Source organism: Hyla sarda, chromosome 1 (genome assembly GCF_029499605.1).
Source record: "Hyla sarda isolate aHylSar1 chromosome 1, aHylSar1.hap1, whole genome shotgun sequence".
NCBI classification, from domain to species: domain Eukaryota; kingdom Metazoa; phylum Chordata; class Amphibia; order Anura; family Hylidae; genus Hyla; species Hyla sarda.
The window spans coordinates 357,462,873-357,478,536 of record NC_079189.1 but is presented as its reverse complement, the minus strand read 5'-3'; the positions used below and the strand labels follow the sequence as shown (position 1 = coordinate 357,478,536).

General features: G+C 42.1%; 1 protein-coding gene and 1 long non-coding RNA gene across 3 annotated transcripts in view; one reads left to right on the top strand and one right to left on the bottom strand.

Moving 5' to 3' along the window:
• Positions 1-5,679, bottom strand: part of LOC130274122 (uncharacterized) — a 95,888-nt gene extending 90,209 nt beyond the window's left edge. Inside the window, exons 1-2 of the long non-coding RNA XR_008844252.1 lie at positions 5,609-5,679; positions 3,717-3,779 (exon numbers count right to left, since the gene is read on the bottom strand). This is a non-coding gene — a long non-coding RNA (uncharacterized LOC130274122). The remainder of the gene's footprint in view (positions 1-3,716; positions 3,780-5,608) is intronic.
• Positions 5,680-5,827: 148 nt separating this feature from the next.
• The window catches only part of RIC1 (RIC1 homolog, RAB6A GEF complex partner 1), a 132,862-nt gene continuing 123,025 nt past the window's right edge, over positions 5,828-15,664 (top strand). For both annotated transcript variants that reach the window (XM_056522021.1, XM_056522015.1), the window contains exon 1: positions 5,828-6,115. In XM_056522021.1, coding sequence (XP_056377996.1) covers positions 5,975-6,115 — 141 coding nt within the window. In that variant the 5' untranslated portion in view covers positions 5,828-5,974. The remainder of the gene's footprint in view (positions 6,116-15,664) is intronic.

The following is a 15,664-nucleotide window of genomic DNA, read 5'->3' as shown; positions in this document are numbered from 1 at the left end:
GGATCACTTAGACTTCCCCTTCGTTTTAACGCTTGAGGTCTGTTCGTTGGGGGTTATTAATGGGTTTGTGAAGGGCTCTTACAGGCGCATTTTGGTCCGTTTCCTCTTGTTTTGAGCGTGCAAAGTTCTAGTGATGGCTTGGAAGGATGTGTCCTCACCCCCTTTGGCTCAGTGGATAGCCCTAGTTAATAAACATGTCCCATTATACCATGCCCTTTATGTCAGCAGGAAATGTCCCATAAAAATTTGACAAGGTTTGGGTTCCATGGTGGTTGTTGGAGGTCTCTACTAATCCTCCGGTTCGGGGAGCCTCTCAGTAGTAGACTGATTAAACAGGAATCGAGGAACTCCTAGGGTTTGTTTGGATGTGTGTGTGAATGGTGTTATCTATGGGTGGTCTTCATGTATTGTTGTTTTGGGTGGGCCTACCCTCCCTTGATAGATCAACTTGTTCCAGTTCTTGTATAACTGTTCCTTGGGCATGACAATGTTGGGAGTGGCGGGGGAGGGTCTACTGGTTGTTATTTGTATAATGTTCAAGTTGATTGGGAAACAAAAATAAAAAATAATAAAAAATAAAAAAAATATTGTAAAAACAGATTTGTAAATTACTTCTTTTTATTTAAAAAGCTTAATCCTTCCAAAACTTATCAGCTGCTGTATTGCTCCACAGGACGTTTTTCTTTTTAAAATTTATTTTCTGTCTGACCACAGTGCCGTCTGCCTACACCTCTGTCCATGTCAGGAACTGTCCAGAGCAGGAGAGGTTTACTATGGGGATTTGCTCCTGCTTGGAGAACATTGTGGTCAGACAGAAAATAATTTTTTATCTTCCTATGGAGCATACAGCAGCTGATAAGTACTGGAAGGGTTAAGATTTTTAAATAGAAGTAATTTACAAATCTGTAATGTTCTGGCACCAGTTGATTAAAAAAAAAAATGTTTTTCTACAGAGTACCCCTTTAATAGTCTTGAATAATCAAGTGCTATATAATCAAGTGCTAAATAATTACATTAAGGCATATTCAAGTATACTGAGTCTATAAAAAATTATATCGTAAACGGGAGTACAGATTTTATAGAAATTGTGGAAAATAATCCAAGTCATTTGCTCAAATTTTTTTTTACCATTAGGAACTTAAATTATTGTCGTCATTTTCTGAGGACACATTCTCTAACAAAATCTTGGCGATCAAGAGATTTATAGGTATAATACAGCTTACCCTCACTGCTGTAAATAATGGCTTCAGCTTACCTATTACTGGTCTTAGTGCAGTTCATTAAATGGGCACTGCCAGATTCTAAGCTTTTTATATGTTGTACATCTTGGAAAAAGGGGCTCAGTGCTTGCCTCGGACACTCCTTCCTCAGCAGTGGATGTCAGAATGAGCGAGCAGCAGAAAAGAGGGATTTGTGAGCCAAACACAGAAAACAATTCCTATAGACTCCCCTTAGGGAATCCAAAAATACCCTTGTTTTACCATATACCCTTAATTAAAAACTTCCCATGAGCTTCATTATTGTACAAAAAATTCCACATAATTAAAATTCAGCCACTTGTATTTGAGTTAATCTGGGTACTTTAAATGGGTACTCCGCTGCTCAGCTGAGGGCTGTCAGGCCCCATCCCATAGACTTGCATTGAGGGGGCGGGGATATGACATCACAAGCTTAAGGCACCGGCTCCAGAGTTCGGAACAATTTGATCCAAACCATGAGAAGCAGAGTACTCCTTTAAGGAGAGGAGTTATTCCTTCGTCACTTGCTGATTGTGTGTTAGTTTGGCTATACAGAGTGTCTGCAGTAAACACTCAGTATTGAGGCTTTGCTAAAGGGGTTAAAATATCCCTACTCTGCCCCCTCGACATGTTTCGCTATAGAGTAGCTTTATCAAGAGGTAGTGGAATCTGAGCGTGGATACCGTATCTGAGCTATTTATAGACTCCTATGATATCATTACTGGGTTATACTATTGATCTACCTATAGTATTCCACGTTCGTCCTCTTTCTGTCTGCATAGTGGCTGGCCTGCATGAGTGATATCCATGTGCACCAACCAGATTTGAAGATACTTCCAGCCAATTACATGTGCATAACATTCAGCTCTTACTATTGGTACAGGGTTTTGAACGTCATCTGCGCATGGATCTGCGCAGGAAAAGCTGCTCATACACTTAGATTCTGTTACTTATGTGTTTCTCCTCTTTCCATAAACTGCTGTGAATTGATATTTGTATATAGCACTTCTGTTCTTGTACTAAAGTGGTTTATTCCTACATCTGATGTATAACACTTCTTCTGTTACATTACTTATTAACCATATATCTCCCATCCATTTTCTGTATAGTTTCCCATTGCTATTATCTTAATTACTTAGAGGATACATGATCACGTCCATTTTCTAAATGCTCTCCCATTGTAGTTATCTCAATTAATTCGGTGATACATGATTCAAAACCGTGGAGTATCAACAAAAATCACACAAGTTATTAATGGAAATCAAAATTTATCAACCCATGGAGGTCTGGATATGGAGTCACACTAAAAATCAAAATGGAAAACCACACTACAGGCTGATCCCACTTTGATGTAATGCCCTTAAAACAAGTCAAAATGAGGCTCAGTAGTGTGTGGCCTCCACGTGCCCGTATGACCTCCCTGGGCATGCTCCTGATGAGGTGGCTAAAGCATCCATGGATGGAGCTAGACATGATGTCCCAGATGTGCTCAATCGGATTCAGGTCTGGGGAACGGGCGGGCCAGTCCATAGCATCAATTCCTTCCTCCTGCAGGAACGGTTGACACATTCCAGCCACATGAGGTCTAGCATTGTCTTGCATTAGGAGGAACCCAGGGCCAACCGCACCAGCAGATTGTTCCACAAGGGGTCTGAGGATTTTATCTCGGTACCTAATGGCAGACTACCTCTGGCAAGCACATGGAGGGCTGTGCGACCCCCCAAAGAAATGCCACCCCACACCATTACTGACCCACCACCAAACCGGTCATGCTGGAGGATGTTGCAGGCAGCAGAACATTCTCCACGGCATCTCCAGACTCTGTCACATGTGCTCAGTGTGAACCTGCTTTCATTTATGAAGAGCACAGGGCGCCATTGACAAATTTGCCAATCTTGGTGTTCTCTGGCAAATGCCAAACGTCCTAAATGGTGTTGGGCTGTAAGCACAACCCCCACCTGTGGACGTTGGGCCCTCATACCACCCTCATGGAGTCTGTTTCTGACAGTTTGCGTGGACACATGCACATTTGTGGCCTGCTGGAGGTCATTTTGCAGGGCTCCTCCTTGCACAAAGGCAGAGGTAGCGGTCCTGTTGCTGGGTTGTTGCCCAGACTACAGCCTCCTCCATGTCTCCTGATGTACTGGCCTGTCTCCTGGTAGCGCCTCCATGCTCTGGCCACACTGGCAGACACAGCAAACCTTCTTGCCACAGCCATGCTGGATGAGCCAGGAAGCATAGGAACTGAGAAGTGGTCTGTGGTCACCACCGGCAGAACCACTCCTTTAATGTGGGGGGTCTTGCTAATTGCTTATAATTTCCACCTGTTGTCTGTTCCATTTGCACAACAGCATGTTAAATTGCTTGTCAATCAGTGTTGCTTCCTGAGTGTACAGTGTGATTTCACAGAACTGACTGACTTGGAGTTACATTGTGTTGTTTAAGTATTCCCTTCATTTTTTTGAGTAGTGTACTTACCCCCAATCAAAGTGTGACGTATCACTGGTGACATAACATCAGGGAACAGCTAGTGTGGAGTCACTACAAAGAGAAAATAGAAGGGACATTGTTACAATCAAGTACAAAAGGATCATATCCGTGTGGAGGATGCAAGGGGAAAGGGAAAAATAAATAAATAAAATTTAAATAAAAAGTTAATCCAATTGATGGACAGAAGTACGAGATTAGAGATTTCATAAATTGTCAGACAACTGGGGTAATATACATTGCAAAATGTGGATGCCCAAAACTGTACGTGGGGAAAACATCCCAGCAATTGCGAAGAAGAATGTCAAAACACCTAAGCACAATAAGAAAAGGGGTTGACACTCCCCTAGCCAGACATATCCACGAAATACACAAAGGAGAGATGACATGTTTAAAAATCGGGGGATTCATCAAACCAAGAATGGGTCAGAGAGGAGGAAACTAAAAAAAGATTTCTGAAGGAAGAAGCTATATTGATATGTAGGTTGAAAACTTTAAGCCCCCAAGGCCTTAACCCCTTAAGGACCAAGGACGTACCGGTACGTCCTTGGTCCTGCTGGTCCTGCTCTTCTGATATAACATATCATGGCGGGCCCGGCGTCATAGTGAAGCCGGGACCCGCCTCTAATAGCGCGCAGCGCCGATCGCGGCTAAAAGTGAAAGTTCCCGGCTAGCTCAGTCGGGCTGTTCGGGATAGCCGCGGCTAATCGCGGCATCCCGAACAGCTGACAGGACAGCGGGAGGGCCCCTTCCTGCCTCCTCGCTGTCCGATCGCCGAATGACTGCTCAGTGCCTGAGATCCAGGCATGAGCAGTCATGCAGCAGAATCGTTGATTACTGGTTTCTTATGAGAAACCAGTGATCAACATAGAAGATCAGTGTGTGCAGTGTTATAGGTCCCTATGGGACCTATAACACTGCAAAAAAAAAAGTGAAAAAAAAAGTGAATAAATATCATTTAACTCCTCCCCTATTAAAAGTTTGAATCACCCCCCTTTTCCAATAAAAAAAAAAAACAGTGTAAATAAAAATAAACATATGTGGTATCACCGCGTGCGGAAATGTCCGAATTATAAAAATATATCATTAATTAAACCGCTCGGTCAATGGCGTGCGCGCAAAAAAATTCCAAAGTCCAAAATAGTGCATTTTTGGTCACTTTTTATATCATTTAAAAATGAATAAAAAGTGATCAATAAGTCCTATCAATGCAAAAATGGTACCGTTAAAAACTTCAGATCACGGCGCAAAAAATGAGCCCTCATACCGCCCCATACACAGAAAAATAAAAAAGTTATAGGGGTCAGAAGATGACAATTTTAAACGTATTAATTTTCCTGCATGTAGTTATGATTTTTTCCAGAAGTCCGACAAAATCAAACCTATATAAGTAGGGTATCATTTTAATCGTATGGACCTACAGAATACATATCAGGTGTCATTTTTACCGAAAAATGTACTACGTAGAAACGGAAGCCCCCAAAAGTTACAAAACAGCGGGTTTTTTTTCAATTTTGTCGCACAATGATTTTTTTTCCCGCTTCACCATAGATTTTTGGGCAAAATGACTGATGTCATTACAATGTAGAATTGGTGGCGCAAAAAATAAGCCATCATATGGATTTTTAGGTGTAAATTTGAAAGAGTTATGATTTTTTAAAGGCAAGGAGCAAAAACGGAAAAACCTCCGGTCCTTAAGGGGTTAATGAGGACTTTACTACTTCAGCCTTTTTATGAAACCTGCTTTAAAAAAAAAAAAAAAAAAAAAAAAAAAAACATAAACATAACTCTTTCACATTTCATTCCTATAAAACGTCGCCATACAGTTTCCCGCTAGAGGGCAAATCAGTGCAGCTTGTTTCTCCTCCCTATAAAAGACTCACAATAAGACCCGTCCTCCCTGACAACGTCCACTTAGAACTTTTGCCTGAAACTTACATAACCTTCGCTTTCAGGATTTACAAAGGCGCCCAGCCAATCACAGCTCGCGTTCTTGAGCCCCGCCAGCTCTGAGAGCCGGCTAGTGATTGGCCTTCATTTCTGTCTGCAGCCATTGGCTGGGAAGGGGTTCGGTGGGCGGAGTTCTGCAGGGAAGTGTATTGCAGGGTTACTGTACGGGAGTCCGTCGCTTCCGGTCCATACCGAGTGGCTGTTTTGCCGGTGGCTGTGAGCTTTACCTGGGCTGTTCCGGTGGAAGAGCTGGGAGTGATGTTTGCCCCTGTTCCCTGGACTGTACGCTGACAGGCGTCATGTATTTCCTCAGCGGCTGGCCCAAGAGGCTGCTATGCCCCTTGAAGAGTGTGGAGAAGCCTTTTCATATTCAGCCAGACCCGCAGCGACTATTGCTGGCAGTGTTGTCCCACACACAGCTCAGTATATGGTACAGCAGGGTGAGTGTCCGTACGTGTTGTCCTCGTTATTAACGTTAGTAGTGTTTCCATGTCACCACACAGCTGCTTCATGTCCCTGGTGTCCAGTGACAGCCTGCCCGTGTCTCCATTCACACAGCGCCTATAGAATGTCATTGCGAATGAATGTGTCACTATTAATGGCTGTGAATAGATACCAATACATTTTGGTAGTAGGTATGACAGGATATTGTGCTTCTCATGATCTTTTACCATAAGGCTTGGTCATCGTGTATAGTATATATGGGACAAGGGCTGTCAGGGCATGCTGAGAGTTGTAGTTTTGTGACATCTGGAGAACAGTTTGGAGATCACTGATCTAAATAAGAACAGTAGAAGTAATAACAGTATAACAAGAAAAATGTGACATTTAGAAGGCTGTAGACCAGTGTTTCCCAACCAGGGTGCTTGCAGCTGTTGCAGAACTACAACTCCCAGCATGCCCAGACAGCCTTTGGCTGTCTGGGCATGCTGGGAGTTGTAGTTTTACAACAGCTGGAGGCACTCTGGTTGGAAAACGCTGCTGTAGACAATAATGGTTAAACATATGTTGAGAGTTGATTTTTATTTTTTATTATTATTATTATTATTATTATTAGAATTTATTATTTTTTTAACATTTTGATGTCCACAGTTTGGGGACCACTGATCTAGATGATCTGTATTTACAGATCGCATGTGCACGCAAGATATGCCAGTGTTCCCCAGTGTCTGTGGCTCTCCTACTCTTGCAAAACTACAACTCCCAGCATGCCCTTACAGCACTTGGTGGTAGTTTTGTATGCGCTGGAGAGCCACAGGTTGGGGAATCAAAATATAGCTAGTGGACAGCTCATCACGTGTGCCGCATAGTTATGATATTACCATAAGATGATATCTGTTTACAGGTCACGTTCACATAACATGGCTAGTGAACTGTTTATGGCCCACAGTCATGTGATTGTACTACACGGGTGGTTTCATAGTTTTGCTTCAGTTTTTGAAGTCCAAAGCTAGACGTGGATCCAACGAGAAGTAGAAGCCCTTTGTATATAATCCCCATTCCATCTTCTTTAGCTTTTGACTTTTAAAAACCATTACTTTTAGATTATATTTGTTCACAGGTCACATATGCACATAACATATACATGTTATATACTAAAAATGTTTCTTTTTAACACCTTAAAGTAGAACAGGCACATATTTTTATTTTCTCCTATATGCCTTTGCTGCCGAAATTCAAATAATAAATTTTGACTTTCCTTCTGCCGAGCCCCTGGTGTTACTAGAATCCATCTCTCGTCGCCCGGCCCAGATCTTCTTCTGGCTTTTGGTGCCCAACACATCACATTGCGGTCAGATAATTGCCGGCTGCAGCAAGGTCCTGGCTCGGCTGGTTATATGCTGAGCGCCAGAAAAGGCACACAAGAAAAATGAACAAGATCCTTGCCGAGAGCCAGGAAGAAGGCTGTGTCAGTTATAACACACTGCTGCGCAGCCTGTCATTGTGGCTCTCAATTAAATGAGCGCATGTGTGGGGCACCAAAAGCCAGAAGACGATCCGGGAGCCGAAGGATGAGACCGATTCCAGCAACACCCTGCAAGTGACAAAAGGTAAGTCAAAAGTTTATTATTCTTATTTTTGCAGCCGGGGCGTGTAGGAGAAATACAGTCATGGCCGTAAATGTTGGCCCCCCTGAAATTATTCTAGAAAATGAAGTATTTCTCACAGAAAAGGATTGCAGTAACACATGTTTATTCCCTTTGGAGTTTGGTGTGACATTATGTCCAATTTGCTTTTTTTCCCTCCCTTTTTTGGTTTTAGTTCCAATACACACAAAGGGAATAAACATGTGTTACTGCAATCCTTTCCTGTGAGAAATACTTCATTTTTCCTGAAAAATTTCAGGGGTGCCAACATTTACGGCCATGACTGTAATTTTTTTTCCACCGATTTCAAAGCAAAATCTATGTTTTTTAATATATCACTCAGTAACTAATCCTGACCATGTACATCTAATTTTTGTGTCTAGCACCTTTATTTATTTATTTATTTTTTATTACACTTTTAATTTAGCTCACTATTCTGAATTCCTCTCAAAGGGAGGGGGCGTGGCCTCACTGTTAAGGTCTCCGCCCCCTCCCTCAGTATGCTGTCTGCTCACATCTCCCCTAGCATTAGCAAAACTACAACTCCCAGCTTCTCCTCACTGACAGTAGCGGGACACAAGCTGACAGTGGGAGGATTTTTCTTCCAGCTGTGAGCCCTGCGCTCACAGCTGTCAATCAAGGAAGTGTGTCCATGACATAGGTGATGACGCATGGACATGGGAGGACTAGTATGTGTCCAAGCAGGCTGGGGTGGGGGGACAGTTGTTTGACTGGCTTTTTCAGTAGGAAATACTGAAAATTGACATACTTTACACCATATCAAAAGTTTTTGTATCTGACAGTGGCCATTTTAACAAAGATTTTTTTGAGCAAAATTGAAATAATAAAACTTAAATTTTTCAACTTTTGGAGGCTTCCGTTTCTACGCATGCACATTTATATAAACATTACATTTTAGCTTTATTCTGTAGGCAAACACCATTACAACTACACCCAATATATATGGAAGGTTTTGTTTTACTAAAAAAAAAATAAAGATAAACGCTTAAAATTGTCCTCTTTTGATTCCTATAACACTTATTTTTCCGTATACAGTGATGTATGAGGGCTGATTTTTTTTTGCGCTGCGATCTGAAGTTTTTATCCATTCCATTTTTGTTTTGATGGGACCTTTTTGATCGATTTTTATTCGTATTTTCAGTTTAATGAAGTGACAAACTCAGCAATTGTGGACTGTGGTCTTTTTTTTAAGTTTACACCATCGACTGTGCAGTTTCCTAAATGTTATATTCTGAAAGTTCAGACATTTCCGCACACATCCATACCACATGTTTAGTTTTGTTTACATTATTTTATATGGGAAAGGGTCGGAGATTCAAAGTTTTATTGGGGAGGGAGTTTATTCACACTTCACTAAAAAAAATTTCGGACCTTTTAGTCACTTCATACATACAACAATGCTCTGCTATAGCACAGCGCCGATCAGTGTTTTCATCGCTCCATTTACTACATGCTGCTGGGGTTGCCTGCACTGTTGGATTGCTAATGGGACAGATGCAGGACCCTCCGCTTGTCCTGATGCTCCCTGAGCTATCACTCAATGTTTTTTTTTTTCTGTTTTACACATGGCAGTCAATGTTGTGGTGTATAAAATGTTAATGCCGGAGATCAGTCCAATCAGCTGATATCACCTGGAACACACCGGGCATGAAGCGCACTCAGCCACTTTGACTGACTTAGGCGCTAGACAGCGAACATTGCAGGTCCTCATAGATGGCAATGCATTCTGCTCTGTATTCCGCTGAAAAAATAAACATGTTCATTCTTTCACTGGCTGAATTTCTGCAGCGAAATGTTCTACCACTGAAATTTCGCAGTATGCACTGTACAGTGGAATTCCATTGTTGGCAATGGCAGTCTGCCGCATTGGAATTTCCTAGCGGATTTTATCCGCACAGAAGTTCTGTAATGTGCATGGGCCATAAAAAGGGCCTGGCAGCTCTCCTGAAGTTTATAATGTACTTGTATTTCACATGAAATTACAATGTCAGAGCATGTTTTCTTAGACCTTGCCTTTCTCACTATCTTATTCCAACAAGACATTTCCGAATAAATAAATGTGTTACTAGTTGGGGGCATTACTGTCTGTGAGGCTGTCCGATCAATGCTGGCAGTGTCAGTGCATAGGAACACAACTCTTTGACAAGGAGAGATAATAAAACCCATTTGTCTGTCATGCTTTAGACAACTGTATTGACATGTGTATTAAGTGTTGCTGGAAGGGTCCCTGGCTGTTCCCCCTGATGGGAGGAAGATCTTTTTACCTCCTGGGGGAGATTTTTTAAAACCTATGTAAGAGAAGAATTGTGCAGTTACCTGTAGCAACCAATCAGATCGCTTCATTCATTTTCAAAGAAGCCTGTGCCCATAATGCTATGGGCAACTGCACCACTTTTCCTTTTTACCGGTTTTGATAAATCTCCCTCTCAGTATTCAAATGTGGAAAGCATTTTGTAAGCAGCAGATTTGGTGCAGAAAGTTCTGTGACTGTCCCATTGAGCTGAAATTGACTTGCAGTAAACTTAAAACAACTCCATTTGAATAAATGATTTTTTAGAAATTTCTACTATAAATCTACCAGAGTTGACAGCTGTCAGGCAAGGACATACGGCTGTAATACGGATGCAAAGATTAGCCTGTAATACACTTGTGTGGAAACAGTCAAAAAGCTGTACTGGAGAGGCCTATCACAGTATTATCTGTCCGGAGGTGCTCCTCCATGAAACTGTTTTCAATAACTTTTTTTTTTAACTGTCTTGTTGCTAGGCACCCTTAAAGGGAACCTGTTACCATAACAATTCTGTCCAGTCCACCAGTATTTTATAGAGCAAGATAATCTCAGCAGATGGATGGATATATAGTTTTGTGCAAAAAGATTTAGTATAATTCAGTATAACTTGTAACATATTAAATGTAATTTCTGTTCGTTCCTAAGCCCAAAATGAACAGAAATTTAAAATAAATAAAATACAAGCTATACTGAATCTTTCCCCAGAACACTATGGGGGAAATTTACCAACCATGTACATCAGTGTTCGGGCGTTACAACATCACTAATTTTGTGTGCAAACCCTTTTACGCAAAAATATTTGACTTTTTACAAATTTATGTCTCGCTTATCAAGTGGATGGGGCATGGCATAAAGAGGAGGGGGCTTTTTAAGAAGCGGCATGATCTTTCACAAACACTGGATTTGTTTAAACTTAAGTCTGCAAGCCAAGATGACCAGATTTTCTGAAAGAAACCCCACACCTCTTAATAAGTTTGGCTAATCAAAGGTCACACTGATGCTACGAATAGTTCAGTGACTGAAGGTACAAACAATCTGTCAACAAAGAGGCTATGGTGCTAATATGAGCGTTATGGCCCCATTAGGAGGTCATATTGGGACACAGGGATACTGGGTATGCCAGGTCCTGCCTCCATTGCCAGATTAGCATTACAATACACCCTACGGGGGAGATTTATCAACCTGTCCAGTGAAAAATGTTGCTGAGTTGCCCATAGCAACCAATCAGATTGCTTCTTTCATTTTTGAAAAGGCCTCTGAAAAATAAGACTTGATCAGATTGGTTGCTATGGGCAACTCAGCAACTTCCCCTGGACAGGTATTATTAAAGCTTCCCCTATATCTCTGAAACTGGACGGTGGTTCTGGGTGAGCCGACCGGAGTCACCCAGAGTCAACCATAGGCTGAAAATGAGGTGTGAATGCAGCCTGAGCTTGGTTATTACTACTGTTGGTCTACCGTTTACAGACCCCTATCTGTACAATAGTTCCAGGTTTTAAAAGGTTAGCTGGGCTTAGGTCTATAGAAATCACCAACTTTATTTTATTCTATTGTACTCTTTTTCTGGTGTAGTAATGTGAAAAAAACAAAACAAACTCTCCGACATGCAGTTTCACAAAACAGATATACTAGTGCGTCTGCTTCCCCCTCCTCTCTGTCCATGTACGGTTTTGTGCACAGATTTTTTTTAATTTTTATTAGTGACTGAGAAGGTTTCTGAACATTTACAGAGAGCCTGCAGGCAGGGAAAAGGAAGCTACAGTACTGATACAAGTAAAGCAAGTTCTTACATAGAGAAGTCATAAACAGCTGCTGCAAGCTGTGAAATCTGGGTTCTGTACAGGTTACTGAGTGAACAGAACAAATGAAATGTAGGCATCCTTAGATGTGTCTGAAAGAGCAACTTGTAGAAATAAAGAGCGTACAAGACATAGACTTTCTACAGTCCAGTGTTGTTTACATTTTAGTTATACAGTACCCACTGAGTATCTTACCTATGTGATTCCCTTATTGGCTGCTCACTGTGGCCATATGCTGGCATGTAACCAGTAAATACACTTGGTGTTCAGCATATGTTTAATCATATGTGCTGCAGATCTGATGCTGACATGTTGACTGCAGTTATACGTTCTGATAGTCCAGGATGGACTGCTGTAAGGCTGGCCTGATAACCCAGATCTCGGCAAAACGCTCACCCTAACAAGGAGATAGCTACATGCCCTAGTGATTTATTGCCTTTAAGAGTATGCTAAACACTGCCACTAACAGCCTTAAAATCCTTAATTTTTTTCAAATTTGCATTGCCCTTGTCTGACCACAGCGTCCCTCTGTTTTCATGCCCAAAAGATATCTTGCATGTAGCGTGCATAGAAACTGTGAACAGATTTCCCATCACAATGACTTCATCATTGAACGACTGCTGAACTGCTGAGTAGTCTAGACTTTCTTAAAAGTTGGTTGCTTGCCATTTATTGTTAGAATTCCTTTGTCTTTAAATGCACAAACAATCAGCTGTAAACTATAACAAAATGAAATGGATTGGCATGCTTAGAAATGATTGCTGTCGATCAGCAGCGTTATCAGACATGTACTTGCTGCTTGTATTGACTATTAAGAACATCTTCTGGCTAGTGCACACTGTTCAGGAGAGATGATGCTAGGCTGCATTGACAGTGCCTTTAACAAAGAATTATTCCCCTTCGCTGGTTGTATGAATGGAAAGTGTCTATTAGTAGTTTAATTATAATATATTAATAATAATTGTTCTAAACATCTATCAGTGGTATAAAAACATTTGTACGACACACAGGTTTTAGTAAATAAAGCCAAGGCCGTTCTGATAGGGGCCTCTCTAATGGGGCCACAACGCTCATATTAGCACCATAGCCTCTTTGTTTACAGATTGTCTGTACTATTAGTATCATCAGTGTGAGGTAATGTAGCGATGTCCTGTTCACTTGTATGGGACAGCTCTCCAGTAGCTTGCACTTTTGCTATTAAAGTGTTAGTCTCACTTTGCTCCAGTGTCAGGACAGTGAGACTAACTCTTTCAAGTTTGGCGATTGCTGGTACATGGCAATTGTAAACATTTTGAAGGTGATGCGGTGGTCACATGAGCACCACAGCCCGTACATGGATGATTGGCAGGGGTGCAGTCATTTGGCACATTCAGATGTACTGTAGCACAGCTCCTGGTCAAGTAAACCAGATTGCAGGCTGCAATAAAGAAGCAGGGCCAATACTCGTGATTGAATAGTGGATACTGCTTTCAGCCCCATTTACCATGTAGATCTGGTCACGGTAGCCTAGCTGACCCAATCAGCAATTGAAGGCATTATTCATTTTTGTCAGGTAAAACCATGAACCAAGGAACATATTAACCCCTTAAGGACCGGAGGTTTTTCCGTTTTTGCATTTTCGTTTTTTGCTCCTTGCCTTTAAAAAATCATAACTCTTTCAAATTTACACCTAAAAATCCATATGATGGCTTATTTTTTGCGCCACCAATTCTACTTTGTAATGACGTCAGTCATTTTGCCCAAAAATCTATGGTGAAGCGGGAAAAAAAATCATTGTGCGACAAAATTTTTAAAAAAACGCTGTTTTGTAACTTTTGGGGGCTTCCGTTTCTACGTAGTACATTTTTCGGTAAAAATGACACCTGATATGTATTCTGTAGGTCCATACGATTAAAATGATACCCTACTTATATAGGTTTGATTTTGTCGGACTTCTGGAAAAAATCATAACTACATGCAGGAAAATTAATACGTTTAAAATTGTCATCTTCTGATCCCTATAACTTTTTTATTTTTCCGTGTATGGGGCGGTATGAGGGCTCATTTTTTGCGCCGTGATCTGAAGTTTTTAACGGTACCATTTTTGCATTGATAGGACTTATTGATCGCTTTTTATTCATTTTTTCATGATATAAAAAGTGACCAAAAATGCACTATTTTGGACTTTGGAATTTTTTTGCGCGCACGCCATTGACCGTGCGGTTTAATTAACGATATATTTTTATAATTCGGACATTTCCGCACGCGGCGATACCATTTATGTTTATTTTTATTTTTATTTACACTGTGTTTTTTCTTTTATGGGAAAAGGGGGGTGATTCAAACTTTTAATAGGGAAGGGGTTAAATGATGTTTATTCACTTTTTTTTTGCACTTTTTTTTTGCAGTGTTATAGGTCCCATAGGGACCTATAACACTGCACACACTGATCTTTTACATTGATCACTGGTTTCTCATAAGAAACCAGTGATCGATGATTCTGCCGCATGACTGCTCATGCCTGGATCTCAGGCACTGAGCAGTCATTCGGCGATCGGACAGCGAGGAGGCAGGTAGGGGCCCTCCCGCTGTCCTGTCAGCTGTTCGGGATGCCGCGATTTCACCGCGGCTATCCCGAACAGCCCACTGAGCTAGCCGGCATGCTTTCGGTTTCACTTTAGACGCGGCGTTCAACTTTGAACGCCGCGTCTAAAGGGTTAATAGCGCGCGGCACAGCGATCAATGCCGCGCGCTATTAGCCACGGGTCCCGGCCGTTGTTAGAGGCCGGGCCCGACCCGCTATGACGCGGGGCCACGCCGTGGCCCCGCGTTATAGATCGGGAGTGGACACATGACGTTCCAGTACGTCATGTGTCCTTAAGGGGTTAAGGATCCATTCACAATATGAATTTTCCAAGTGGAATTCTGCTTAAAAATTACAGTTCAGTAGCCTCCCATTGTTTTCTATGGGATTCTGCTGCATCATTCACACTAGGTAATTTCCATGGCGGACATTCTGTTGCGAATATTCCTCACCCCAGAATCTGGTAAAATAATAAATATGTTTATTCTATTTGCAGAATCTGCTCTGAAATGCATTGCCATCTGTTGAGCCGGCGCATTTCCTAGCACCGGCTTGTTTTGCTGCCCCCCGCCCCGCAATCTCTGCCCAAAATATCTCCCAGCAGAAATTCTAAAACTCACAATAAACCTGTTTTTATTTTTTTTCTTCTTTTCTTAAGATCATAAAGTACTATTTTTGTATCACTGTTTTTGTAACAACTATTATCATAAAACTAACATGTTTTTCCCTGAATGGTAAACATGGTTTAACCCATCTAGGACACAAGGCGTACAGGTACGCCATGGCGTCCTGGGACTTAAGGACCCAGGGCTTACCTTAAGTACCCAGCAGGCATCCCGTGACAACGCCTGAGACTCCCCCCCCCCCCCCCCCCCAATGTCGGCGATCAATTCAGGCCAACGATTCAGGGTCATAAGAGTCTCCGGTGACCCGGAAAATAAGGGGGATCGGGGCGGTCCAAGATGCCCCTGATCCCCCCTGTAGGGATAGGAGTGAGGTGGCAGGGGTGCTGCCCCTCCTATCTCTGCTATTGGTCGGTCAGTAAGACTGACCAATAGCAGATCGAGGTGGGGGGGGGGGTTAAAGTTCGTCTTCGCTCTACCCAACCACGGTAATCCAGGCAGGGGGCGTGTGGGAACTATGCTGGGACCGGTGCTGGAGATCACTTGCAGGCAGCCATCCTCTCCCTGGTGCGGCGATCCTGCTGACTGAGGAAGCCGGTGAGTTGT